Source organism: Erythrolamprus reginae, chromosome 3, assembly GCF_031021105.1.
Source record: "Erythrolamprus reginae isolate rEryReg1 chromosome 3, rEryReg1.hap1, whole genome shotgun sequence".
Lineage (NCBI taxonomy): Eukaryota > Metazoa > Chordata > Lepidosauria > Squamata > Dipsadidae > Erythrolamprus > Erythrolamprus reginae.
In genome coordinates, this window is record NC_091952.1 from 34,657,340 (window position 1) to 34,684,895 (window position 27,556).

Below are 27,556 nucleotides of genomic sequence, written 5' to 3' on the forward strand. Positions count from 1 at the left end.
TTCATTTTAAAAAATATTTTATTTTTAAAATTTACATTCAATCTATTTTGCTAAAACCCATGGTTGCAAATAAATGCTTTTTATTCAATTCATCAACACTATAAGTTTAACTATAGCGTAAGATTAGCAAGAAACAGGTGGAAAAAAATTCTATACTTTTATTAAAGGGCATATTTAGCAGAAGAGCTATTACGAGGTTTGAGAAGTGGCTTGACTGGATCATATTCTTGGATAAAATATTTTAGAAATTTTAGAAAATCTGCATTGACAAAAACAGTCAATCCCCCTTCTCCCCAAAGATTCATAAGGTACCACAAAATAAGCTGAAGTACAAGAAGTGGCATACCTCCAACAACTGTACCTAAAACAAATCCTGTAGAATAAAATAAGTGCCTTCTTATTTATCTCAAAGTAGATCCACTTGTTGGCTCTGCTGCACACAAGGATATTTTTTCCATGCTTCAATCAAATCTTGTCCGTCTACAGAAATGGGTAGTTTAAGAGAAACATGTCCTTTCTGACATCTATGTATATAACAGCTCCCTCCTGCAATTCTCAGAAGCAGTCACTTGAAGTATACAGTGCAAAGTCTCTAAGATTTATTAGACTTGTACTAATCTGTTGTCTGGGTTTTAAGTTACACCTAATTGGATGACATCCCCTGTAATTTTCAGCTGCACTTCCCCTCCTAGACAGCATGGAAACCATATGGTTAAGCTTGGATCGAATGACAGAGTAGTGAATTTCCCTATCCTTGTTTAGTTTGCGGAAATAATCTCCCCGATGATTGACAGAATAGTCAATAGATCTAAGGGATGTTAGTGAACCAGCAGAACTTGCCCGAGAACATTGAGAGGATAATGAAGAAAGTGATCGCGCACTGGAAGAAGTTGAGGTGGACTTTCTAGAAATAGGAGACCCTTCTTTAGAGGAAATTTTTTGATCAGGAATCTTCTGATCAGGTATTCTCTGAGCCAGAGGTACTTCCACATTATCTCTTTTGTCAGTCTGTGTCATAGAAGTCTTTAATGCAACTGTCGTCTGCGTGCCCACCATTCTGGATCGAGTAGTGGTCTGGGTGGTGGCTGAAACCACAGTAGTACTAGTTTGTGTGGCACAATTTAAGAATGTTGTTGCTCGCTTCTCGTCTAAAGTTTCAGTCTGAGTGGACTGGCTGTTTGTCTCTTTAGGTTTTGTTAGGACTTCAGAACCACTATGCCATTCTTCACCACTAAGATGTGGCCGTTTAGCACTCACCCGCCCCCCTTGGAGCTCTTTCATCTGTTCTATTTCTCTTTCAAGTTTCTTGGGGGAGCTGGAGAGCCTAGCAAACTCAGCTCTCAGACGATTACCCACAGTGAAATCTTTGCAAGGTGTTACTTTATTGACTAGGTTTTCATGGCAAACACTAGTCCTATCATTTTGAAGCAGCTTTGAATTAAGAGGCTTAGATTGTGCATACAGGATTCGGAACTCCAAATCAAAATGTTCTACTATTTGGCCTGAGAGTAGCAATAAATTACTGCTGTTCAGCTTCCCATCAGTCCAAGTGAAGCTAGAAAGATGGAAAAAGAAAATATTGTATGATACATTTAAAGTATTAATTAAATTAAACTATCTCTTCCCTTTAAAGTAGACAGTTATCCCCATTTATCAAATAGGTTGAGGCTGAGATACTAATTCATCAAGGAACATATAGCAATCATGGATCTGAAACAAATTTATTGAGAGAAAGCATTCTACTTTTTCCGAACAATAGTTTAACATTTGTTAGCAAGATAATTTTTAATTTTACATCCAATTTTTACCATATATAATTGGTTAAAAAAAGATGCTACATTTAAGAGTAGAAGACAAAATACCGTATTTTTCGCTCTATAAGACGCACCTGCTGATAAGACGCACCTAGATTTTAGAGGAGGAAAATAGAACAAAAATATTTTGAGCCAAAAAGTAGCTATCACACATGAGCAAGTTCTTGCATCCATAATTCTATCCTTTCTATGTCTTCCTCCCTCTTTCCTCCCTCCCACTTTCCTTTCTATCTCTCCCTCCCTCCCTCTTTTCTTTCTATCTCTCCCTCCCTCTTTCCTTTCTATCTCTCCCTCCCTCTTTCCTCCCTCCCTTTTTCCTTTCTATCTCTCCCTCCCTCTTTCCTTTCTCTTTCTTTCCCCCTGCCTTTCTCCAAGCCCTTCCTTTTCCCTCTCCCTAACTACCCCCTTCTCCCTCCTTTCTATCTCTCCCTCCCCCTTTCTCTCTCCCTTCCTTCATCTTTCATTCCCTCTCTCTCCATCCCTCTTCCTTTCTCTCTTCCTTCCTCCCTCTTTTTTGTTCTTTCTCTCTCCCTCCTTCCCTCCCTCTATGTCTTTCCCTCCCCCTTCTTCCCCCCCCTCTTTCTCTTTCTCTTTCTCTTGCTTTCTTTCCCTGTCTTTCTCTCTTGCTTACTTTCTCGCTTTCTTTCTCATTCTTTCTCCCCTCCTTTCTCTCTCTCTCTCTTTCTCTCTCGTTCACCACGCCGGCAACAGAGAGAAAAAGAGAGAGAGAGAGAGGGAGAGAGAGTGGAGGGCGCCGTTGTCTTCGCCTCTTCCTGACAGCTCTGCAGCGAAGAGGAAACAGTCGCGCACCGCCTCCCGGGAGCCCAGCCGATTTTTGGAGCCGTTTTGTTTTCAGCTGGGCTCCCGGGAGGCGGAGCGTGGCCGGGTACCGTGTCTTCGCCTCCGCGCGCTGCCTCCGCCCGGCCGAAAACAAAACGGCTCCAAAAGTCGGCCGGGCTCCCGGGAGGTGGTGCGCGACTGTTTCCTCTTCGCTGCAGAGCCACACGGAGGCGAAGACATGGTGCCCGGCCACGCTCCGCCTCCCGGGAGCCCAGCTGAAAACAAAACGGCTCCAAAAATCGGCTGGGCTCCCGGGAGGCGGAGCGTGGCCAGGCACCGTGTCTTCGCCTCCGTGTGGCTCTGCAGCAAAGAGGAAACAGTCGCGCACCGCCTCCCGGGAGCCCGGCCGACTTTTGGAGCCGTTTTGTTTTCGGCCGGCCGGGCGGAGGCAGCGCGCGGAGGCGAAGACATGGTGAATGGTGCTTCGAGACCTCCCCGCCTCCTGAAGCGATTCCCGTAGCCTTCCCAAAGGCTCGGAACCACCAACGCTCCTCCGGTGCCGCTCTGCCTCCTAAACCTGTGCGGTGGAGGTGTCCCCCGGCCGAGCACTCCCGGAGGCCGAAAGGCGCGGCTCTCTTCAGGGTTGGGAAGAGGAGAGGCGGCGACAGAGGCGGGACACTTTTGGTGAGTATATCGCCGCCCCCCCTCTGCTCCAGCGCCTCCCCCCCCTCCCTGCCTGCAGCTTCGCTCCATAAGACGCCGCTGATTTTTCATCCTACTTTGGGAGGGAAAAAACTGCGTCTTATGGAGCGAAAAATACGGTATATTATATCTTGAACTTTCATCTAAATATACTTGGGAATTCTCTATGGAAAAATAATGTTAACTTTGTAGCATGGAAATCAAGAATTTTAATTATTGTTGTTTAATAAGTCAAATGACTATTAGCTAATTGTCAGATGGCTATTAGGACAGGCCTACACTAGAATAACAATTTAATATGTATTTTAAAGTGCTTAATTATATATTTTGAGCAAGAGATTATAATCTGGAGGAAAATGGGCACAAAGATGTGTTAGATATTTATGTCTATAATAGATTAAACTTGGAGAACATCACTTACTCAAAGTCATTCCATAGTTAAATTTGAATCTCTGCCTTCCTAGTCTTAACGAACAACTAAACTACACCTATAGTTATAGGATTTGAAGCGTCTATAAACAAGATTCTTTACAAATGAATATAAAGTTATTCTGGGTGAATTATTATGAATTATATTTGAATATATTAAGTCAGCATAGCACAAATAGTGTAGAACTCCAATGGTATTAGACTCCTCTATAGCTGCAAGTATAATAAATTCTAGCCCACAGGCTACGTATAAATACAAGCTTATGGCAGTTCAGGCAGACCTTATTAGACCTATTCCAAGCTAATAGTATTATTAACTAGTCTTCCAATAACAAAATTTATAAAAGAAAGGAAGCCTGTGTGAAAGTGCATTTTTCTCTTTCTCAATATCATTTCTTACAAAAAGCATTCCAGTTTAAATATATGTAATGCCTGTCCACATTCCCTCCATATTTCACATTTTAAAAGCAATCTTAAATCCTTAAAATCTGAAGCTTATTGGACCATCCTACAGTAGTGTTCCTTAAAATCTGGTGCTAAGAACTCTGGGTCTTCTTCAAAACCCACAAATTCAACATTTGTTAGCCTTTGTTGAAAAAAAAAGACAATATTAAAGTCCCTTCAATCATAAGAAATGGTGGTGAATGTATCAATTTTAATTTTCAATATAATAAACAATGGTGAATAAAATCCACTTTAAAAAAAGCCTGTTTGAATTCCTCATAATTTTTAAAAGTAGGAAAGCACTCTGAGAGAGAAAAACAATTAACTCTGACTTACAGAAAAAGGTTAACCCACTGTATTTTATTTTGTAATTCAGCTAAATAGAAGAGACAAGCTGAAATGTTATGGCAATCATACGGGATATCTTGCTCAAGAAGTAGTAACTATGAAAGGGCTCTTGGAATCTTAAGTCAGTTGTAGATTCTAAAATCCTTTACTACGGGTTTGCGTGTATGCACAAAAGCATTGTGGGTGGGTGGAGCCCCCCGCTTCCAGTTCTAAGAACCGGTCCAAACCGGGAGCAATCTGCCGCTGGTTCTACTGGACCACCATTTAAATATGAGCCAGCAGTATGCAGCAGCTGCCAAAAAAGTCAACACAGTTCTAGGCTGCATAAACAGAGGTATAGAATCAAGATCATGTGAAGTGTTAATACCACTTTATAATGCCTTGGTAAAGCCACATTTGGAATACAGTGATCCCTCGATTATCGCGGGGGTTACGTTCCAAGACCTCCCGCGATAATCGATTTTCCGCGGTATAGTGGTGCGGAAGTAAAAACACCATCTGCGCATGCGCACCCTTTTTCCATGGCTGCGCATGTGCAGATGGTGGAGCCGGGGAGCGACGAAAGTGCGGAAGCCGACAGATTGCTTTGAATGTCGGCTGCCCCTGCCCCCCCAGCACCCGCCCGCCCGCCGTTCACCCGCCCGCCCGGCCGCTCGCCTGTTCACCCGGCCGCTCGCTCGCTCGCCCATTCACCCGCCCGGCCGCTCGCCCGTTCACCCGCCCGGCCGCTCGCTTGCTTGCCGCTCGCCCGTCGCTCGAGGGCAAGAGGGGGAAAGATAGAGAAAGAAAGAGAAGGAAAGAAAGAGATGAGAGAGAGAGGGAGGAAGAGAGTGTGAGAGAGGAAGAAGCAAGATAGAGAAAGAGAGAGAGAAAGAAAGATGAGAGAGAGAGGGAGGAAGAGAGTGTCAGAGAGGAAGAAGCAAGAGAGAGAAAGAGAGAAAGAAAGATGAGAAAGGAAGGAAGAGAGTGAGAGAGAGGAAGAAAGAGAGAGAAGAGTGGAAGGAAGAGAGAGAGAAATGATAGAAAAAAGGGGAGAAAAAAAGAGAAATGAGAAAATGATTGAAGCAGAGAATGACAGGAAAGAGAAAGAGACAGAAAAGTGACTCTTGGTGATGACGTATGACGTCATCGGGTGGGAAAAACCGTGGTATAGCAAAAAAACCGTGGAGTATTTTTTAATTAATATTTTTTGAAAAACCGTGGTATAGCGTTTCGCAAAAATCAAGACCGCAAAAATCGAGGGATCACTGTACTGCATTCAGTTTTGATTGCCACAATATAAAAAGGATGTGGAAACTCTAGAAAAAATGCAGAGAAGGGCAACAAAGATGGTTAGGGGAAGCTAAAACATGAAGAAACATTGCAGGAATTGGGTATGTCTAGTTTAATGAAAAGAAGGACTAGGGGAGATATGATAGCAATGTTCCAATATATCAGGGGCTGCCACAAACAAGAGGGATCAAAGCTATTCTCCAAAGCACCTGAGGGTAGGACCGGAAGCAATGGGTGGAAACTAATCAAGGAGAGAGGCAACTTAGAACTAAGGAGAAGGTTTCTGACAGTTAGAACAATTAATCAATGGAACAACTTGCCTGCAGAAGTTGCAAATATTCCAACACTTGAAGTTTTTAAGATGTGGGATAATCATTTGTCTGAAGTGGTGTAGGGTTTCCTGCCTAAGTAGGGGGTTCAACTAGAAGATGTCCAAGGTTCATTCCAACTCTGTTATTATATTATAATAAACATTAACGTACATGCATTCTACTGTGAGAGAATTTGGCTTTCCCTGCATGGATGTCTTTCTGCAATATTAAGTTATTAGCACTAAATAATACTGGAGGATTATGGAAAATTATGTCAACTGGGTTACTCAGAAAGCTTGTCCACCTATTGAAGGCAAGAGACCAAGCTAGTTTTGCTATAATTTGTAACAGATACTTACCTGTAGGAGCCTGTAGTTACTCTTACGCCATCAACAAGCATGAACTTCTCATGGACACTCCCAATTATCTTAGCTCCCGATCTTGCATAATATGTGTTTCCAGTAATAGTTCGGACTTTCATTAACTGTTTTCAAAATGACAAAATTTTAGACAAAATTATCAAGGCAATGTGTTTAATCACCTACATATAAAAAGAGTTATAATGGCAATGCAGAAATATAATATAGTGAAATATAAGTGTTTGGGCCTTTTGGGCCTATTTTCTCATCCTCTATAAAACAATGGACTATTGTAAGGGCAACGTGCTTCTCTTCTGAGTACTAATGAGTTCCATGCATTTCTTTGTTCCAAAATTGAAACTGTTCAAAATTAATCTTATTGATTGTTTTTCTTCTATGTGATGTAAGATTTGTTCTGCTGTCAGTTAAAAGGATGGAGCTGTGCCTCACCCATTCAATTCCTTTGATATGGCAAAGGGATAAACTGGGCTTGACAGTGAAAAAACAAAGATTTATGACTATACAGCACAATGCTATTCTTATCTTCAACTGCAGATTTCTCCATTAAAGCTTCTGTACACTATCAAATCAGTCAATCAGTATTCTTATTAGTAACAGGCACAGAGGCTACAGCATTAAGAAATGTCAGGAAAATCTGCTTCAAGGGATAACTACTGGGGAAAAAATAAGAATGGCAGAAATTGAATCAAATCCTTAATTTATAGTTCTAGCTTAACAAAATACAAATACAAAATTAAGAATACAGAAAAAGAAAAACCTAAGCCTGAAATATTTGTTGGTAAGATGATATCAACTAGGTTCTGCAGCCGATAGCTGTTCCTAAAAATGTGGCAATCCAAATTACCGTATTTTATAGAGTATAGGACGCACCAGAGTATAAGACACACCTAGATTTTAGAGTAGGAAAACAAGGAAAAAAGTATTCTGAACCAAATGGTGTAATAATATATTGTTTAATAAAATACCAGTATAGCAGAATACTTTTGACAACCATGTATACTTTTTACAAACTGCAAACTTGACAGCTTTAAGACTTATGGACTTCAACTCCCAGAATTCCTCCTCCAATCTTGCCAGCTCAGGAATGGAAGTCTTAAACTTGCTAGCTCAGGAATGGAAGTCCATAAGTCTTAAACTTGCCAAGTTTGAATACCCTTGCACCACTAATCCCTAACCCATGGGTCTTCAAAGTTGACAGCGACTAGTGGACTTCAACTCCCAGAACTCCTCGTCTAGTCATGCTAGATGGGGTAATTAGAAGGCAAAAACACTCCCGTTTTTGCAAAAAATGAGTCGTTTTTCACCCCTTTCCCCCCCCAAAACTGGATAGGCAAAGGTCTGGGAAGCCTGCAGAAAGCTCCTAGGTGCTTGAAGATAGCAAAAATTCCCGTTTTTTCACAAAAATGGGGTAGGCAAAGGGTCTGGAAGCCTGCAGAGCTCCTGGGTGCTGAAAGATGGCAAAAAATGCTCCTGTTTTTGCAAAAAAACCAGAGAGTTTTTCACAAAAATTGAAGTATTCGCAAAAATGGGACCCAGAGGGTAGGGCTTCAGAAGGTCAAAAATGGCTGTATTCAGTGTATAAGACACACTGACATGTCCACCCTCTTTTTTTGTGGGGGTGGGAGATGTGTCTTATACTCGGAAAAATATGGTAAGTCTTCCAGAAGACTAGAATTTTTCAATCAAAGAAAATTCCTGAAAACCAGGTTTATGAATGCCAGATGCTATAGACGGTAAATGAGAAATGTAACAATGAATTACTGATTCAACATACAGATACAATTGCTTTATGGGAGACTAATATATTTTTCAATATTTATAAAAAGTGCTCCAATTGAAATTAATTTTTAAAAAACCCACATACATTACTACAGATAGTCCTTGAGTTATCACCATAATGGTACCTACCCATCACAACCTAATTTAGATTATTTTTGATACGGTTGTTCAATGAATGCTGTGGTTGTTAAGGGTTAGAAGTGGATGCTAGGTACTTGAAGTCTTAACCTGCTCAATTGAACTTTTGTTCCTATTCCATTTAATGTGGACTTAAAATGCTTGCTACAGAAAACTAGAATCTTAGTTTTCTTAGTAGTGGACCTCAAATAATTTGCTAAGCCAGTAGGAAAATAAAGTGGCTCAGCACCTATGAAAGTCCACTTAGGTTATACGAGGGTCACCCAGAAAGTAATGCACCACATTTTTTTTCTCACATTTTTTTTCTTCAGCCTATAGTAATGGTACAAATGCGAAACTTTAGATACACGTTATTTGAATTGTCAGGAGTGTATGTATACATTTTGCGTTTCTTCAGACAGATAGCATATTTCGAAATGGTGTCTATAAGTGATGTATGTTACAGGCAGCGTGTCATAATTGAATTTCTCATTTCCAAGAAAGGAACTGTTGGGAACACCCATAAACGTTTGTGTACAGTTTATGGAGAATCTGCAGTCGACAGAAGTATGGTTAGTTGCAGAAGACACTTTGAGGATGACAAAGAGATGATTTGCACAGTGTAGAAATAGCTTCATGACCAGAACAAGAAGTGGTACCAACAAGGCATACACGCCCTTGTGTCTCACTGGAGGAAGGCCATAGGACGGGATTGAGATTACGTGGAAAAATAGGGAGTGTAGAAGAAGCATCATTGTGTTCAATAAATAATTGTTGAATAAAAAAAATGTGGTGCTTTATTTTTCTGGGCAACCCTCATAGATAAAATGGCTCCATTGCCTCCACACAGAATTGAAATGGGACAGTGAGCCTATCAGAAGTTACTTACCAGTCAAAAAAATGTATGCCGATAACTGGACCAATAGTCATATATTAAATGTAAATAGAGAAAAAAAGATAGCAGATAGAGAACCTTAATCCTCTTTAAGTTATCAGATGGATTTATGCTAACTCAACTAATTCTACAAATTTCTGAGATTATACTAACTACTTGTTTATTTTCTACAGCCATGGAGGCATCATTGACACTGTGGTAGAGATTGTAAGATAGCTTGTAAAAGCTATTTTATTAGTATAGATAAAATTTTATCTTCTAGAAAGTCATTTTGAAACAGACATTTTACTACCTGCTCCTGAAGTTTTTAATATCATTTATGAAATCAAATGCTATTAATGACATTATTACTAAAGATAGTTTATTACTTTCTCCTCTTTTTCAACAGTATTTAAATAATCTTGTGCATCTATATGTAAAGATAAAAATGTCCTATAACATACATTTTCCTGTTCAGGGGAGAATTCCAAGCTTTTGCACATTTCCAAGAAATGGCTGAGAAAATTCTGATCCAGAAGTATATACACAGGAACCAGTCTCTTCTTACAAGCTTCCTGAAGGTCACTGAAGATGTCCATATCTGTGAATGTGTCCATAACTACAGCAATAACCTTGAAAATAAAAATGAAATGAATTCCAATATGACAAATATTTTATCAGAGACTTTAGCACCAAGTGAAATATATTTCTATGTTGCAGCACAACTTTTCTCATTGTACCATGCAGATATTCTAGATGCCATTTGCATAATTTTTAGCTAGTATGAATATTCATAGCTCAAACATTTAGACATTCCCTTTATAACCCTTCTTTCTAACAAAAATATGTAATGGAACATCTCTGTTCTCTTAGCGCCGCTGGACTAATTAATTAGAAAAAAATATTAAGTGTATTCAGGTATGCTTTTTTTCCCAGTGTGAAACATATATTGTTCCATGACATGAAATTTAAGAAATTCATATATGTGGATAAATTGGGCTCATATATAATTTCCCATTCCATCCAACTTTTAAAAACATACCCATCTTTTATATTATATCATATTTTATTGAATAAATATGGTAGAGAAATATGTAGTGATTTTTGCCTGTATATTAAATAAAACTATGCCTCTGTCAAATACCACAGCTGAGGAGCTTCACATACTTTGTCACTGATTCCTATTTTACAAAATTCAGGAGTTAGGAAAAGCTCACCAACGTTCCTACCAGCAAACCTGTAATTGTAACCTATTTGCTGAGAGGAACCTTGGTTTTCATTCTTTCTTTGAACATAACTAATCCTACACAGCCTGCTAATTAGCTGATTAAGAAACTACCTGGATAGCTAGCATTGAGGGTGGGGAAGCAACTGATTTCTTATCTTCAATAAAGATTTATTCTTACAGTCTAGAACAGCTTTCCCCAATCTGCATAAGGTGAGGTATATAAAGTTGTGTAGCAATGGCCATACTGACAATTGAATTCAGGGATAAAAATCTCAGTTAATGAAGACTTATCCAGAAAATATGCAATGATTGTAATAGAGGGTTTTTTTTCACTTCTGTTGAAAATATCACATGTTCCTGCAATTAACCTTATATGTTGGGCTTGTATAAGTCCTTTCACCATGGCCACTAGAAGCTACTGTAACAAAGTCTGCTGTCTTTCAACATTTTCTCCACTCCCTTCCTTCAAGGCAGAAATTGAGCCAAGTACCAGCTTGCTGCAGGTGGTGTTGGGAATGTCAGTGTTGTTTTTAGGATTTAAAACTTTTAAAAACAAATCTACAAGCTACATGTGACTTCTCATTTTTTTCCACTTGTATAAAAAGGGAGAGTCCGGGATGGGTTGTTCTAGTCCCATAGCTCTATGGACTGGGTTGAACTTTCTGAGCATCCGCCTCAGTAGTTCAATCCAGTCCTCAGCCCTGGACCTTTTTCCTCTTTGCTCCTGTGAGCTTTAAGGAATTTTTTGTAAACCTTTGGGGATTTTTCCTTCAGTTTTTTCCCTGGAATATTTTTGTCCCCCTCCCCCACTTTAATTGTCCTTCAGTTCATTTCTGTGAGTGCCTGCTTTGCACTGCCTTCAGGCGCCCAAGCAGGCTGCTTTGTGCATTTTCATCAGCTTTACGGATGACTGCCGTTTGGTGCAACTGCCATTTGAGCCCTGTGGCTGTTCAGATTGTATTTGGCATGGACAGCATTTTGGAACCAACAGTCTTTCATTTTACTTGCTGGGCCACAGCCGCCATCATAATATCCAGCGCAGCTGTCTATTGCATCAAGTTCAAGAGCAACCAGGAGATGCATTTTTGTGGCCTTTCTCAGAACCCTTTTGCCCATTTCTTTTGTCCTCCCCTCAGTGACAGCCAGCTAGTGCATTAAGCACCTGTTCCGGGCACTGACTTTGAGGCTCACCCTTGGTCACCTCGCAGTGCCAGTTATTGGCGGGCCTCAGCAGATTTACCTAGTGTTGCCCGCAAGATTAAAAGACCCTGGGCTATTGCCCCATAAATGCAGGAGGAGGGGTCTCTGGCTACAGCCATACTCCTTTCTTCATTGGCACAGGTATTGCAGCCTTTGGCGTAGGTCTGCCTTATTCTGGGGGTCTGTACTATATATTTGACAGGTTTGAATCCCTCTGCCCTCTGGTTTGTTATTGCAGGTTGGGCCTGTGACCACTGGCCAATACTGCCTGCCTAAAGGCCTTGTTGGGCCTAAACCAATTTATCTAGCTGGTCTCTGGGGGACCCGTCAGCTTGCTTGGCGATGTGGCCAATTCCATTGGGAGGAGAAGGAGGAGGCGCTGCTCTGGCTTCGGTTCCTGCCCGCCTTTCTCCTCCCCCTTTCCTTGGTGAGGAGCGATGGAGGAAGGCACGCAGCAGGTGAAAAAAGAGGGGGGGCGATGCCCGTCGCCTGCCAGCCTTCCTTTCCTGCGTGGTCTCTCTCCCAGACACACACCGCACACTTACACAAACACACATGCACCCTCTCTCACACAACTATCTCTCTCTCTGAAGCGTAGGCATCAGAGAGTTATTGTTAACGGCGAGTATTCTGAGCAGAGTCAGGTTACAAGCGGTGTGCCACAAGGGTCTGTTCTGGGTCCTATTCTTTTTAATATGTTTGTGAGGGACATAGGGGAAGGTTTGGTAGGGAAGGTTTGCCTATTTGCCGATGACTCTAAAGTGTGCAATAGGGTTGATATTCCTGGAGGCGTCTGTAATATGGTAAATGATTTAGCTTTACTAGATAAATGGTCAAAGCAATGGAAACTGCAGTTTAATGTTTCCAAATGTAAAATAATGCACTTGGGGAAAAGGAATCCTCAATCTGAGTATTGTATTGGCAGTTCTGTGTTAGCAAATACTTCAGAAGAAAAGGATTTAGGGGTAGTGATTTCTGACAGTCTCAAAATGGGTGAACAGTGCAGTCAGGCGGTAGGGAAAGCAAGTAGGATGCTTGGCTGCATAGCTAGAGGTATAACAAGCAGGAAGAGGGAGATTATGATCCCGCTATATAGAATGCTGGTGAGACCACATTTGGAATACTGTGTTCAGTTCTGGAGACCTCACCTACAAAAAGATATTGACAAAATTGAACGGGTCCAAAGACGGGCTACAAGAATGGTGGAAGGTCTTAAGCATAAAACGTATCAGGAAAGACTTAATGAACTCAATCTGTATAGTCTGGAGGACAGAAGGAAAAGGGGGGACATGATCAAAACATTTAAATATATTAAAGGGTTAACTAAGGTCCAGGAGGGAAGTGTTTTTAATAGGAAAGTGAACACAAGAACAAGGGGACACAATCTGAAGTTAGTTGGGGGAAAGATCAAAAGCAACATGAGAAAATATTATTTTACTGAAAGAGTAGTAGATCCTTGGAACAAACTTCCAGCAGATGTGGTAGATAAATCCACAGTAACTGAATTTAAACATGCCTGGGATATACATATATCCATCCTAAGATAAAATACAGAAAATAGTATAAGGGCAGACTAGATGGACCAGGAGGTCTTTTTCTGCCGTCAGACTTCTATGTTTCTATGTTTCTCTCTCTCTCTCTCTCTCTCTCACACACACACACACACACACACTTTCACACACATTTACACAACACTCTCTCTCTCACACACACACACACTCTCTCTCTCTCACACACACACACACACCTTTGAAAGCCACCAGCTGGAAACCACCACCACCCATCTGTGGGAAATTCACGACTCCCCTCCCTCTTTGTGCTTCAATGGTCCGGATTTCCTCAACCCTTTTAAAGTCCTCCTCCTCCTCCCGTCTCCCGCCTCCCTCCCAGCCTCCCGACAGCTCCCCGGCATTCACCTTCTTCCGCCGCCACCAGCATCCGGCTCTTCCACCTCTTCTCAGAAGATGACAGCCGGGTGGCGGCGCGGCAACTGGGAGAGTGGGGCCCCCCCTCCCCTTTCCAAAAAGCACCGGGGTGCTTCAACTCCCAGAGGAACTCCTAGAGTTTCTCAGCCAGCCAACCTCACTTTAAGACTTTGTGGACTTCAACTCCCAGAGTTCCTCAGCCAGCTTCGCTGAGTCAGAGCCCTCCCCACCTCCACCTCCCGCTCACCGCGGTGTTCGAGCGAATGGCGAACCTGAACACGGACTTTTTAAAAAGTCCGGGTTCGGGTTCGGTTATGCCGAATACCGCAAAGTTCTGCACGGACCCGAACTATGCAAGTTCGGTTCGCCCAACACTAGTGATAAAGAATAAGCTACAGTGGAACCTCAAGATACGAACCTAATTGGTTCCAGGGGGAGGTTCATAACACGAATGGTTCGTAAGACAAAACATTGTTTCCCATAGGAAACAATGTAAAGTCAATTAATCCGTGCAACCAAAAAAAACCCCGCAAAAAAACCGCTGCTGCCCGGCTGTGACCTTTTAAAACAGCTACGCGGCTTCCCAGCCGGGCTGGGAGGCTTCCCAGCAATCCCCCCAGCCCGGCTGTGACCTTTTAAAACAGCCGCGCGGCTTCCCAGCCGTCTCCCGAAGCCAAACGCCAAACCCAAACTTCCGCGTTTGGCGTTTGGAGGCTGCTGGAAAGCCCCCCAGCGCGGCTGTGACCTTTTAAAACGGCCGCGCGGCTTCCCAGCCGTCTCCCGAAGCCAAACGCCAAACTTCCGCGTTTGGCGTTTGGAGGCTGCTGGAAAGCCCCCCAGCCTGGCTGTGACCTTTTAAAACAGCCGCGCGGCTTCCCAGCTGTCTCCAAACGCCGAACGCGGAAGTTCGGCTTTGGCGTTCGGCTTCGGGAGACAGCTGGGAAGCCGCACGGCTGTTTTAAAATGTCACAGCTGCACTGGGGGGCTTCCCAGCACCCCCCCAACCCCGAACTTTTGCCGAACTTCCGGGTTCGGGGTTTGGGGTGGGTGGGAAGCCCCCCAGCGCGGCTGTGACCTTTTAAAACAGCCGTGCGGCTTCCCAGCTGTCTCCCGAAGCCGAACGCCAAAGCCGAACTTCCGTGTTCGGCGTTCGGAGAGAGCTGGGAAGCCGCGCGGCTGTTTTAAAAGGTCACAGCCGGACTGGGGGGCTTCCCAGCAACCTCCCGAACCGAACCCGGGGTTCAGAAAAATTTTGTCTCTTCTTACGAACTTTTTTCAAGTTACGAACCGGCGTTCGGGAGGCTGCTGGGAAGCCCTGCCGCCCGGCTGTCACCTTTTAAAACAGCCGCGCGGCTTCCCAGCTGTCTCCGAACGCCGGTTCGTAACTCGAAAAAGTTCGTAAGAAGAGGCAAAATTTTTCTGAACCCCGGGTTCGTATCACGAGTTGTTCGTAAGACGAGGGGTTCGTATCTTGAGGTACCACTGTACTTACTAAATTTGCATTGTTATGCAAAGATGTGTATGTTCTTCAAGAAAAGTGATATCTGGCTCTAGCACTTTATGTCTTTCATCCCCAGAGGTTTCTTAAAACTAGATGTTTGACAGACAGAAATTTAAAACGTAATCTTCTACAAGATGATACAAGGTTACCTGTCTAAACATCCCATCATGTAATTTAGTCACTGTTTCTTGATGTTACCTGTTCAGCAACTCCAGTTTTTCCACCTTTCCTGTCATGATCTAAATGAATTGCCTTTCAGTCAATTTGATATTTGACTGTTGCCTTTTACTCCAAGACATGTTAACCAAAATAACCTAAGCCAAGGTTTACCAAATTAAACCACTTGCCTGTCTGCATAACATGCCAAACTACACTTTGTTCATATCCCATACTGAGTTGCAAATACCCAGTCACTTTTTAGCGCATCACATTGAATAAATCAAATACCATATTTTTCGGACTGTAAGATGCGCCTAAATTTACAGGGGGGGAAATAGTTTTTGGCCTCCATTCGTCACATTTTCATCCAGCCTCCAGAAGTACTCTACAGTGCTTTACATGTCCCGTTTTCACCAAAAATGGGTCTGTTTTTGCCAAACATCCATTTTTGGCCTGCAGATGCTTCTGGGGGCCGGGGAGGGGGAAAACGTGACATGTGGAGGGCTTGGGAGCCCAAAAATTGGTGTTTTAGGCAAAAATGCACCTGTGCAGAGCACTGCAGAGTGCTTCTGGGGGCCGAGGAGGGCAAAAATGCAACACACGGAGTGTTCAGGAGGACAAAAACACCTGTATTAAGTCTATAAAGCACACCTAAATTTTCACCCACTTTTAGAAGCACTGTTTGGAGCATCTTATACTCCAAAAATTATGGTACTTCCTCTAGAGCACACTAATTGTCCTAGATGGACAATTGATATATTCCAGATGTGCAAGTCCTGATTTTTCCTTATAGTTCACTTTTTTTGCCAAGATTGGACAAAAAAAATCTCTCTCTTCCTCCCTTTTGCTCTATTTCTCTCTCTCCCTTCCTTCCTTCCTTTCCCCCTCTCTCTGCATCCCTCTGTTTTTCCATTCCTTCCTCTCTTTTTGCTCTCCTCTCTCCCTCCTTCCCTCCCTCTATGTCTTTCCCTCACCCTCCTTCCCCCCTCTTTCTCTCTCTCCCTCTCTCTTTCTTGCTATCTCTCTCTCTCTTTTGCTTTCTCTTTCTCCCCCCCTCTCTCTCCCTCTTTTGCTATCTCTCCTCTCTCTCTCTCTTTTTTTGCTTTCTCTCTCCCCTCTCTTGCTCTCTTTCTCTCTCTTGCCATCTCTCTCTTTCTCTCTCTGTTTTGCTTTCTCTCTCTTTCTCCCCCCCTCTCTCCCTCTCTCTTTCTTTCTTTCCCTCTCTTGCTATCTGTTTCTCTGTCTTGCTATCTCTCTCTTTCTTTCTTTCTCTCTCTCTTTCTCGTACACCACGCCGCAGCAGCGGCATTGGGCAGTAGCCGTGGGGCGGCGGCAGGGTGGTCAGCTGTGAAGCAGAGCTCCGGAACGGAGGCACCGATGGTGGTGACTAGACGTGTTGCTAGACGCCGTACATGGTGGCGTTGTGCTGGGCATGGACATGGGGCTGGAGCCTCCGTCCCGGCCCAGCCAGCAGGCAAGTGCCAGCCAGGCAATTCCAGCATGTCCAGCCGCCGCCGTTGGTGCCTCTGTTCCGGAGCTCCGCCTCACAGCTGACCACCCTGCCACCGTCCCACGGCTACTGCCCGCTGCCGCCACCGCCACCCTCCCGCTGCGCGCCGCCCTCCCACTGCGCACCGCCCTCCCACCAGGCCCCAAAGCTCACCTGCTGCCGCTGCCAGGGAAGCTCCTGCCAGGCGGGGCGCTGCAGCTGCCGGAAAACTTGGAAGGCGCAAAGAAGGAAGCTCAGCTTCCGGTCTCACAACTTTTTTGCTCTTCGCACTCTCAGCAAAAAGCTGTGAGACCAGAAGCTGAGCTTCTTTCTTCGCGGCATACCTGACCATGTCTCGCGGCACACCGGTTGGGAAACACTGGGATAACATATAGTTATTTATATGAAGTTCCCTTAAAAACACTTGAATGCTGGTCTATATACTACCTATTCTGATATTCCTAATCCTGCTTCCAAATATATCTTTTACTGAAGATCTTGCTTGCATCTACATGAAAAGCATTTATTCCCCCACCACCTGAATATTAAATTCTGAGAATTATTGACTTCAGTAGGGCTATCATAAACTTCTTTCTGCCCTCCGTTTTGTTAGCAGTTTAACACTCTTGATTTCTTCAAGTCCTCATGGACTACAGAATCAGGAAAGCTAAATAAGATGACCAAAAGAAAATAAGCTACACAATCATAAAGTGGCTATACAAGAATTACAGGTACATTGGTCTAGTATTGTGTCAGCCAAATGAATACATACACTGCACAGTACAGTACACACCCCAATCTTTGGGCGGGATATCCTATGGAAATGCCAAACTTACATGATAAGGATTGAAATTTATTGAAACATCCAAAACATAGCTATTTCTTCATATTATTCTACAAAATCCATCAAGCATATCAACATAATAACAACATATTTGAAAATAAAATGCAGCAATGACTGTAGATCCCTGTGTGGAAAGATCAATGACAATCTTTGCCCTGAAAATATGTAAAATTTCTTATGATTGTAATAAAGATAGCCAATGCTGTTAATTAAATTATTCTGGGCAACTACCCCTATTCTGTACTTTTTTTTTCAAGAGAACCTAATTGTACAAATTCACTCCCACATTCTTTTCTTGTAAACCTGTTTGTGCAGCTTCTGTTTCCTGAAAAAGTCCAAACTGTACTTGAAAAGTGAATTTTACATCTGTTTTATAAAATCGTTTGCCCCGCAGTAAATGATGCTTATTCTACTACAGGCACCATTCCAACATTCCGTTAGGCAGATGAGTAACTGCATTCCACTGCATATTTGTCTGTATCTGTATATTTTAATCTGTCAAGGAAGGATATTGAAAGTAGTAACATCCCCCAAGTGATTACAGCAATCCAGTTCACAATTACAGTGAGTACGTAACACAATATATATTAAGGTTATTTGACCTGAATATGTAGATAATGCTATAGTATTGTACATTGCTTTAAAAAAATATCTTTCCCAACTGGAATATGAAATATGACGATCCACATCCCTCAGCTAAAATTCTAGATTCTAGATACCTGGAACTTATCAACAAGATCGATTTGGAGATCAAGGCAATTTGTTTTAGAGAACTGGACTCTGGAACTGTTCACTGAACTGTGATACTTCAATATATATAGTAGTACACCACTCTATCTCGAGTCCAAATTCAATATAATATAAATAGTAAAGAACACCTATTATAAGTTGTATTCTTAAGCACTTACATTTATCTCTAGTTCAATCCCCAGTCCGTGGCATGCCAGAAATCGGTCCTTGAAAACAGGTGAAGAAGCTCCATCCACAAGATGCAGGCAGAACAAGAAACTATGCCCACTCTGTGGAAAACCTCACCATGGAACCAGTCCCTGGTACTCAAAAGGTTGGGGGCTGCTGCTATAGTGCATACTGCCACAACAAGTAGGACCTAAAGATGTCTCAAAAGATGAAATGTGGGGCTTTGATTATTTCTGCAGTTATTACTGAACAGCAGTTACAAACCTAAAGCAAGAACATTGTATCATTCAACACCAAGACAAAAGAAAATAAAAGAAAAGCAGGCTTTAATTATTTCATGACCTCTATAGTTAAATTGTATTTGATAGTTTGCAAGTTCCACTGTTCAGATTGGGAATGGTGTTTAGAAATTTAGAAACAAAACCTGAGAGATGGCACAAAGGATAGTAAAGAGAAATGCAATACAAAAAAACCTTCACATCTGAACAAATTGTATGCAATGACACAATATTGATATGAAAGGGTATAATTGCACTGTGATATCAAAATGAATATTTTGTCATTATCATGACTAGCTGTAGATGCCTCCAGGTGGTGTATAGTCTTTTACTCTTAGTTTTTGGTGATCAGAAATTCACTATGTATCATGTATCATTAAAGCCCTAACCAGTCAATCAGCCCTGTCCACAGGATACAACAGCCCAGTCCCTGCCCCTGGTTTTCTATTCCCCTGGTCTGTACCCAATCTAGATACTGAAAAAAACAGCAGCCATAGAGCAGGATTCATTAAGTATGGATGATAAATACAGCCTTTTCTTAACTGATATTCATCCAATACTCCATTATCTTAAACATTGTAAATTGGGGCTTAGAGTACACAAACTAAAGTGCATCTAGTTGGAGAAGAATCAAATTATTATCAGTGCTATGTTTTGATAGAATAATTAATCAAATTAGTCAAGACATTTTCAGAGGAAGCCTAGACTATTTCATTATGTCTCTTATCAGTATCTCTCCTTACAATGTCAACTAAATTGTACCTTCTAAATAAAACATATTGGACTGCAATTGCATATTTTCTGCTTAGCATAATTACTTCTTTAGAAATGTTAGCAATTTTAATTTAGAAGCTTAATTACAGGCTATATCACATTTGAAAAATCTAGTATCACCTCACCATATGGAGAACACTCACATGGATTTATAAACAATGCATTTTTTTCTGAATAAGAGTAGAAATCTCAAAATTTATAGCTGTATTAGTATCACAAAATGATAGTAAGGCGATCAGCCTTAGATGGTGTCATACTTTCAACAGCCAGAAATACTAGAAAACAGCTGAATGAAATATTCACATCCTGGTATCTCCACCCATTAGTAAGCATAGAGAAAATACAGCTGCTATGTGAAGTGGAAAGACAAGAAATCAAACACAACAAATGGAGTTGTGATAATTTGTACTATAAGTCCAGAAACAAATTTTCTGTTAATTTTTAAAATAAATATTGGGGGAGGGGGGTTGCTTCTATCAAAGCATGCTTCTAGACTTGTACAATTCCTTATTCTGTCCATATGATGCCAAGTTACTGGGAATCAAGAGGGCTGGAGCATTTCGGTTATAATTGGGATGGATAGGTACAGCAGGAGCCAAAGGGTAGGCCATCTGTGGGGAACTAGGACTCGCTATATTAAAGTGATTCCTTGTTCTGATCCTTTGGGCTCAGCTCATATACCTGGTGATTCTGGAGCTCCGGGCTCTGGCCTCAGGCTGCTGCTGTTCAATGCCGGCTCCATTGTCAACAAAGCCCCACTAATCTGAGATTTAATCCTAGATGAGAGAGCTGATCCCGTATGTATAACCTGGCTGGGGCAGAAGGAGGGAGTTCCCCTCTAAGAGATGTTCCTGGATGGGTTTCAGGTACAACATCAGCCATGACTCCAGGGAAGGTGATGGAATGCCAGTCATCGCCCATAAGAATCTTTGTCCTTGCAGGACCCCAGGCCCGGAGATTATTGGGTGTGATTCTCTCGTTTGAGGTTGGACTCAGGGATCCAGGTTGGGCTTGTTGTTGACGTACCTTCCACTCAGCTGTGTTACAACAGCCCTGTCTGCGATCTTAGAGGAAGCAGCTGAGTTGGCGGTGGAGTTCCCTAGGCTGATTGTACTGGGGCCATCAATTAGATAGCAAGCGGCAAAGTCACGCTGCTGGATGATCTTTGGTGAGTCCAAGATGGGGTTATTTCTCTATCCTGGTACTACTTGATTCTTCAACACCACTGACCATGGTATCCTTCTTGGTTGACTGAAGAGGCTGGGAGTGGGAGGCACCGTGCTACAGTGGTTCCCTTCCTCCTATCTCTCCGGCCAGTCAGTTGGTGTTGGCAGAAGGACAGAGATCGACTCTTAGACCCATCCCTGTGGGCTCCCTCAGGGATTGGTTCTCTATCCCCTATTTAGCACCTACATGAAACCACTGGATGAGATCATCCAACGACAAGAGGTGAGGTACCAGCAATATGCTGATGATACCCAGTTGTACGTATATAATCCCGTCAGTTCAGTGAAGCAGTGGATGTGATGTGCCAGTGCCTGGAGGCTGTAAAGGTCTGGATGGGAGGAAACAGGCTCAGACTCAACCCTGACACGTCTCTGTCACTGCCTCTGGAATTCATTGTCCCATGAGATCCGGACTATCCCTACCCTATTGTTTTTCTGCAAAGCAGTGAAGACCTGGCTCTTCCTACCTTGAACCCAACAGCATTACTCTTATGTCAATGATGGCCCATGTACTTTGGTAAGAGACTATTTACTATGCTATTCATATCATTAGGAAAGATAATGGAAAATACTACGCCCAAAAGCAATAACTTGAATGATTACATTAAAGCATCCTGGTTTATTTGAAGCAAATATTAAAATTACAAAATATTTCAAGGCTGTTTTATATTTTAGTAGAAAAGATGCTATACATGCACCTACATTTTTCATATATTCATTGTAAGAATAAAGACATTTAGAGGTCATGTTTACTAAATTAACGAATTTTGATTTTCTGTCTTCTATGAACCTAATCATTGACCCCAACACACATTATGACTTAACAGAATGTCAATTCAAAAGACAGGTAGTCCTTGCCTTACAATTGTCAACTGAATTTGGGAATTATAATCATAAGTTGCGATGGTTGTAAAACAGATCATCACATGACTGACCTGATATTATAGTCTTTTTTGTGGTGATCATTAAGTGAATGTGGTAGTTGATAAGCAAACCAGTGTTCATTATAGAATTGTTTGCTGGAAACTGGAAGTAAATACCAGTTTCAGGAAAAAACATTGTAAATTGCGATAATGACTGTGGGATGCCACAAAAATCGGTAAATGAAAGCTGGTTGCTGAGTGGCCAAAATGTGGTTACATGACCACTAGGGGAAAGGGGGAAGGGCAATATCAAACTTTGAAATCGGTTGTTGTTGTTGTTGTTATTATTATTATTATTATTATTATTATTATTATTATTATTATTTATTAGATTTGTATGCCGCCCCTCTTCCGTAGACTTTGTAGCTTCCGGTGGCGGGAGAAGGTTCCATCAAAACTGAAACCATCAAGTCATCAGTCAAGAACTACCTACCTAGAAAAGTAAATAATCTGAGATGGTACAAAGCAACTTCCTATATCCCTAGACAGATATCAACTAAATTATACAACAATAGACAAACGTATTAGGTGAAAAACTGATGGAAAGACATTGAGAAATAAAATCCAAAATACTATGCTATTAATATTGCCACTGTCAAATATATTTAATTAAATAAATGGCTTTTGAATAAAGACACATCATTTGTCATCTGCTATCTTGACATTTGGTTATCAACCTTACATCAGAGCCAAGACAGAAGATAGGTATTCATTTAATCAGTTTGCCTTTCCTACTTGTGTGTCACTGAGGCTCTGTAATGTAGATTTCCTTCTTCCTACTGATTATAACACTATCATTCACAACAGCATGCAGGACAGGAAAGAAAACATTCCAGCAACTAAAGGCTTCACATGTTTAGAGTGTCATTAGTCATGAAAACATATCCATCACAAGAACAGCATTGTTTATTATTGGTTCCAAAGACTGTAGGTACCACTGCTTCAATATTTTTAGCTAGGACTACCACCCAATATTTTAGAAATTAACTCATAGACCCCTCCCATGCCAAATATAGCATTATGGTATGATGGAAGCCATCCTGCTTCTTATTTTAGAAGCCTCAACCAGAATTATATACCAGTAATCCATTTCAATATGAATAAACAATAACTTTTGCCTTCTTTGCAAAGGACGCTTTTCAATGGCTGTGATTTTTTCAGTTTAGTTATTGGTATGGGATGATCAGTTATGAAAATAAGTGTAGGCTGTTTTTTATAGAGATAGTTACTTATAATAGATACAACTTGGAATTGATAATTTAGAGACCAACTAATAATTTCAATTACAGGTAGTTCTCTACTTACAACAGTTTGATTAGTGACAACACCACTAACTAGTGAAGTTACAACAGCACCAAAACAAAGTGACTTATGATTAATTTTCACACTTACAACTGTTGCAGTATCCCCATGATCATATAATCAAAATTCAGATGCTTAGCAACTGGCATGTTGCAGTGTCTGGGGGCCGTGTGATCATCCTTTGCAACCTCTTGACAAGCAAAGTCAACGGGAAAGACAAATTCACTTAACAATTGTGGCAAGAAAGATCGTAAAATGGAGCAAAACTCAACAACAAAAATTTTGAGCTCAATTGTGGTCATAAGTTGAGGACTATCTGTATAATATTTCTAGTTCCTATTTTTGGTCATGCTGCCTGCTGCTAAAGTGAGTTGAAAGGTGCTAGATTGCCAGAAGGAATGCATGAAACAGATCACTAAGCTGAAGGATTTTGGAAGCAGGTTAATTGAGAACTTTAGCTGCCAACAGAAACCAGATGCAGAAAGTCCAGAGGGTGTAATAAATGAATAGTTTGGTACAGTAACAAATTGGAGCTTTCCCTCTCCTTTGTTTGTTTGTTTGTTTATTGTATTTATATTCCGCTCATTCCAAAGCAAACTCAGAGCGGCTAACAAATGTGATAACAATAAATAATATATTTAAAAGAACCATACACACATAGTCAATTTAATTCCGGGCCTGCCAAAAAAGCCAGGTCTTAATAGCTTTCCAGAAGATCGGTAGGGAGGAGATCCCTAGGGTCGGAGCCGCCACAGAGAAGGCTCTTCCCCAACGTCCCGCCAACCAACATTGTCTGGCGGATGGGACCTGGAGAAGGCCAACTCTGTGGCCCTTCACTGGCTGCAATGAAGAATGAAGTCAGAGGTGGTCCCGTAAATAATCTGGCCCTGAGCTATTTAGGACTTGTAAGCTTGAGATTGGAATTCACTGGATAGCCTTAGACAAGTAACACTGTCTTTATATTAGGGTAAAATACTAATCTACTTATAGGGCTATAGAAAAATTATATCTAAAGTTCTTTGAAGACTAGTCCTATAATAAAAATAAATATTGTAAGTCCTGATCTTTGACAATGCCAATTTAACCTTGATTTTTCCCCCCTATAAATTATTTAAATAATGTCATTCCAGCCTAAAGAAGTGGCAAAAGGTTTCAAAGAGCTTACACTGATTTTGCAAAAGTTATTTTTCCATTCCTTCAGTATTTCTATATAATAGTCAAACTTAAGCAGATGAAGCATAAGCATACAATATCAAATTCATCACCTCATTTTTCCTTTATCCTGAAATTTTGAGTTATTTCAGAAGATCAGAAGCTAGAATCAAAGTCAACTTGCTTATTATTATTGACTATTGTTTTTATCTTGGATTGTTTTCTATTGCAAGTCATCAGGGTTGCATTGTTAGGATTGGAGGAGTCATGTACTATAACAATGGCTGAAGGGAATCAACATTTATAATTTACAAAACTTCACTACTTCTACAAAACTACAAAACTTCTGCAACAATTACACAGTTCTTTCAATTAATTTTCAATAGATAAGACTCTAGCAGGAAAAGCAGAATGAAAACAAGGCAATGAATTCATTTTTTTAGTTAGACAAAACACCAACTTCAATTGACTCTGGCTGATTATCAGCTTATTTCCATTCCTTTGCTTCCATTCCATATACCAACTGAAGATTTCTGCTCAATTCAAATTGGGCTGGTAAAAGTCCTTCCTTGTTTACATTGTAATACAAAGAAGAATAAATGCAAGCATAACCACATTTGACAGCGAACATGATGCTTACCTCCTACTCCCAAAATAAGTCAATCAAATCTCAGTTACACTGGGGAGTCACAGGCATAAAGGCTTTCTCTTTAAGAGATAAGAAATCTATGAGCTTCTGGCTGCAACAAAACACAACTCCCTATACACTGAAACCAGATGAGGCTATTGGGAATCAAATCTTAGCAACAATCTAGAGCACTGGTCTCCCAGTGAGTAAGACAATTTACTGGGGTGGAGGAAGAAAAAAATTAGAACATTGTCATTTACCCATTACATCATTTTTTAAAAATTGGAATGTTGATTATCTACATATTAATGCATGTACATAACTTATATACAGACATAGGAATTGTAAGATCTAAGAACATGTACCACTGACCTAGAAGTCTAACAGCTGTAGCTTCACTGCATTAAACAGATCTATTGTGGCATTTGACTTTCATACCAAACACAGCAATTCTGCACTGCTCTTATAAAGGTAAGAGTCCAGCATAGACACACTTTCCTGGAAAAACAAATTAGTGCCTCATGGTGGAAGTAACCTTTTTGTTCCTTTCCCACATCTGATTTCCAAACTTGAAGGCTTTTCCCGATAACCACAAATTAGAGAAAGAGAAAAAGGTAAATTGTTTCTTACAATCACCACACACAGCCGCACTTCCAACTACACATCAAGGCGAACTCCTAGGAGATATGTGTCAATAATTTGCAGGTAGTTATAGAATAGAAAAGAAGGATTGTGCGGACTGTTGATTTGTGGCTGAGGGAAGGGAGTTTAAAAACCAGAGCTGCACTTGATCTGCTGGCAAAATTGTCCTACTTGACACCACAGTTGACCCTCACCTAAACCGGACCACCACAAAACACAGCTCCTGCCAAACTAAGAAAATAAAACAGCAGTTGCAGGAACTGAGCTTGGCCAGTCTGGCAAAGAGAAGGACCAGGGGAGACATGATAGCAGTGTTCCAATACTTGATAGGATGCCACAGAGAGAAGGGGCTCAGGCTGTTTTCCAAGGCACCAGGAAGCCAAACTAAGAATAATGGATGGAAGCTGATAAAGGAGAAAATTTAGCCTGGAAGCGAGAAAAAACTTTCTGATGGTGAGAGCGATCAACCAGTGGAACAGCTTGCCAGTGGAGGTTGTGAGAGCCCCAACACTTCAGGCCTTCAGGGAGAGATTGGACTGGCTGCTTGGCTGTGGTGCAGAAACAAATGGCTGTCCAGTTAATTGTAATTGCCTGACAACTACACTTCCAGTCACCTGGACCTTGCATTAAAATAATGGAGCATACAGTGAGCACATCTAGCTGGCGATATACACACTTTATTTTTCCAGAATGGTAAATTAGATCATACACACATGTGAACTTGCCTATGAAAATGATTCATTCCTTTTAAATACTGCTTTGGAGAATCTCTTAGAAACATTCTGCATCATAACCCCTGCGTCTGTAGTTTAATAAAAGCAACACTTATTTGGTGTTCAGGATTTTAAAAAAATAAAAATAAAGAGATTGGACTGCCATGTCTCCAATGGTGTATGAACTGCTTGGGGAGGGAGGGGTGGACTAGATGACCTACAAGGTCCCTTCCAACTCAAATAAATAAATAAGGCACACTCGATCCCTTCACTCACCTCTTTGGCCGACCGGATCTGCTTGCGTACCGCCTCTTTGCAAGCATAGATGTTCTCCCCAAAGCAAGGCTGGAAATAAGTCTCCACGCGGGTCAGTCCTCGGAAAGAGCCGGTAACAAAGGCCGGCCATCCCAGTTCTAGGAACGGCGGTTCGACGTCGGATTGCACCGGGAAGTAGGTGAGCGAGGAGCAGTCCAAGGAGACGTTAAGGGCCGGGTCTGCAGCCGAGAGGCTTTCGTTGGTCCCGAGGGGCTGCACGGCGGCGCGCAGGATAGCCTGGATCTCGGGATCGGAAAGGAAAGACTTCATTTTTTCCCGGCGTAAGAAAGCCTGGAAAGCCGGCCGGCCTTTGGCGATAAGCTCCTCCAGCGCCAGGCGCTGCGCCTCGTTATAAGCCGGAGGGGCAACGGGCTCCCGGCCGCGTAAACTCCGGAAAGGGGCATCGTCCAAACACTGGGACTGATTCGCCATCGGCTTAGCCTCACCTTCCGGAGGATGCGGACCTTGGGGAATACTCGGGGCGCGTGGGAGGAGTTGGCACTTTATAGCAAATTTGAATCCAAACTGGCGTCCGCGCTTCCGTTATAGGCTGAAAAGGCTCGCGAGGGTGGGGAAAGCTCGCCGATTGGCTGCGTTTCGGATCGGCCCTTCCAATCCTGAGAGAGAGAAAGGAGTTTCTTGGCGATTTAAAAAACAACCAGGGCTTCAGCAAATACCTGTCGCTCAGGCCCGGGGCTTGGGCGCGGTGGGGCAATCCTTGTGCTCTTCGACCAGGTAGGTAAATGATAATACAAGCTGCAAGCCGCCTGAATTGTAGCCTGTCAAAAAAGTTCGGAGTGGTGTCAAAGTTGTTGTTTAAACGCCTTGCCTCCTTCTGGATGTCCAGAATTATTAATTCCTAGGCTTAGGAAGCCTAGAGCTTCCCTGCCTTAAACACGACCTTTGCATAGTCATAAAATCATTTATTTATTATTTTATTTGTCAAACAAGTATAGGATAGTAGTATATACATATACTTTATAATATGTAGATAGATATATTGCTCTGGAGTTAAAATGATATATAGAAAATATGCCCCCATTTTGGTGAAGGTATGGATGTTGTTTGGTGGTGGGCACTTTGAACACT

The 27,556-nt window shown here is 41.8% G+C and overlaps 1 protein-coding gene across 1 annotated transcript; it reads right to left on the bottom strand.

Annotated features, from left to right (window-relative positions):
- Positions 1–26,988, bottom strand: FAM83D (family with sequence similarity 83 member D). The gene is made up of 4 exons (XM_070744756.1): positions 26,429–26,988; positions 9,715–9,882; positions 6,460–6,584; positions 1–1,555 (listed from the first exon to the last, which is right to left on the bottom strand). Exons 1-4 carry the CDS (start codon positions 26,897–26,899, stop codon positions 556–558), a joined length of 1,764 nt encoding a protein of 587 aa, XP_070600857.1. The 5' UTR covers positions 26,900–26,988; the 3' UTR covers positions 1–555.
- Between the last annotated feature and the right edge of the window lie 568 nt (positions 26,989–27,556).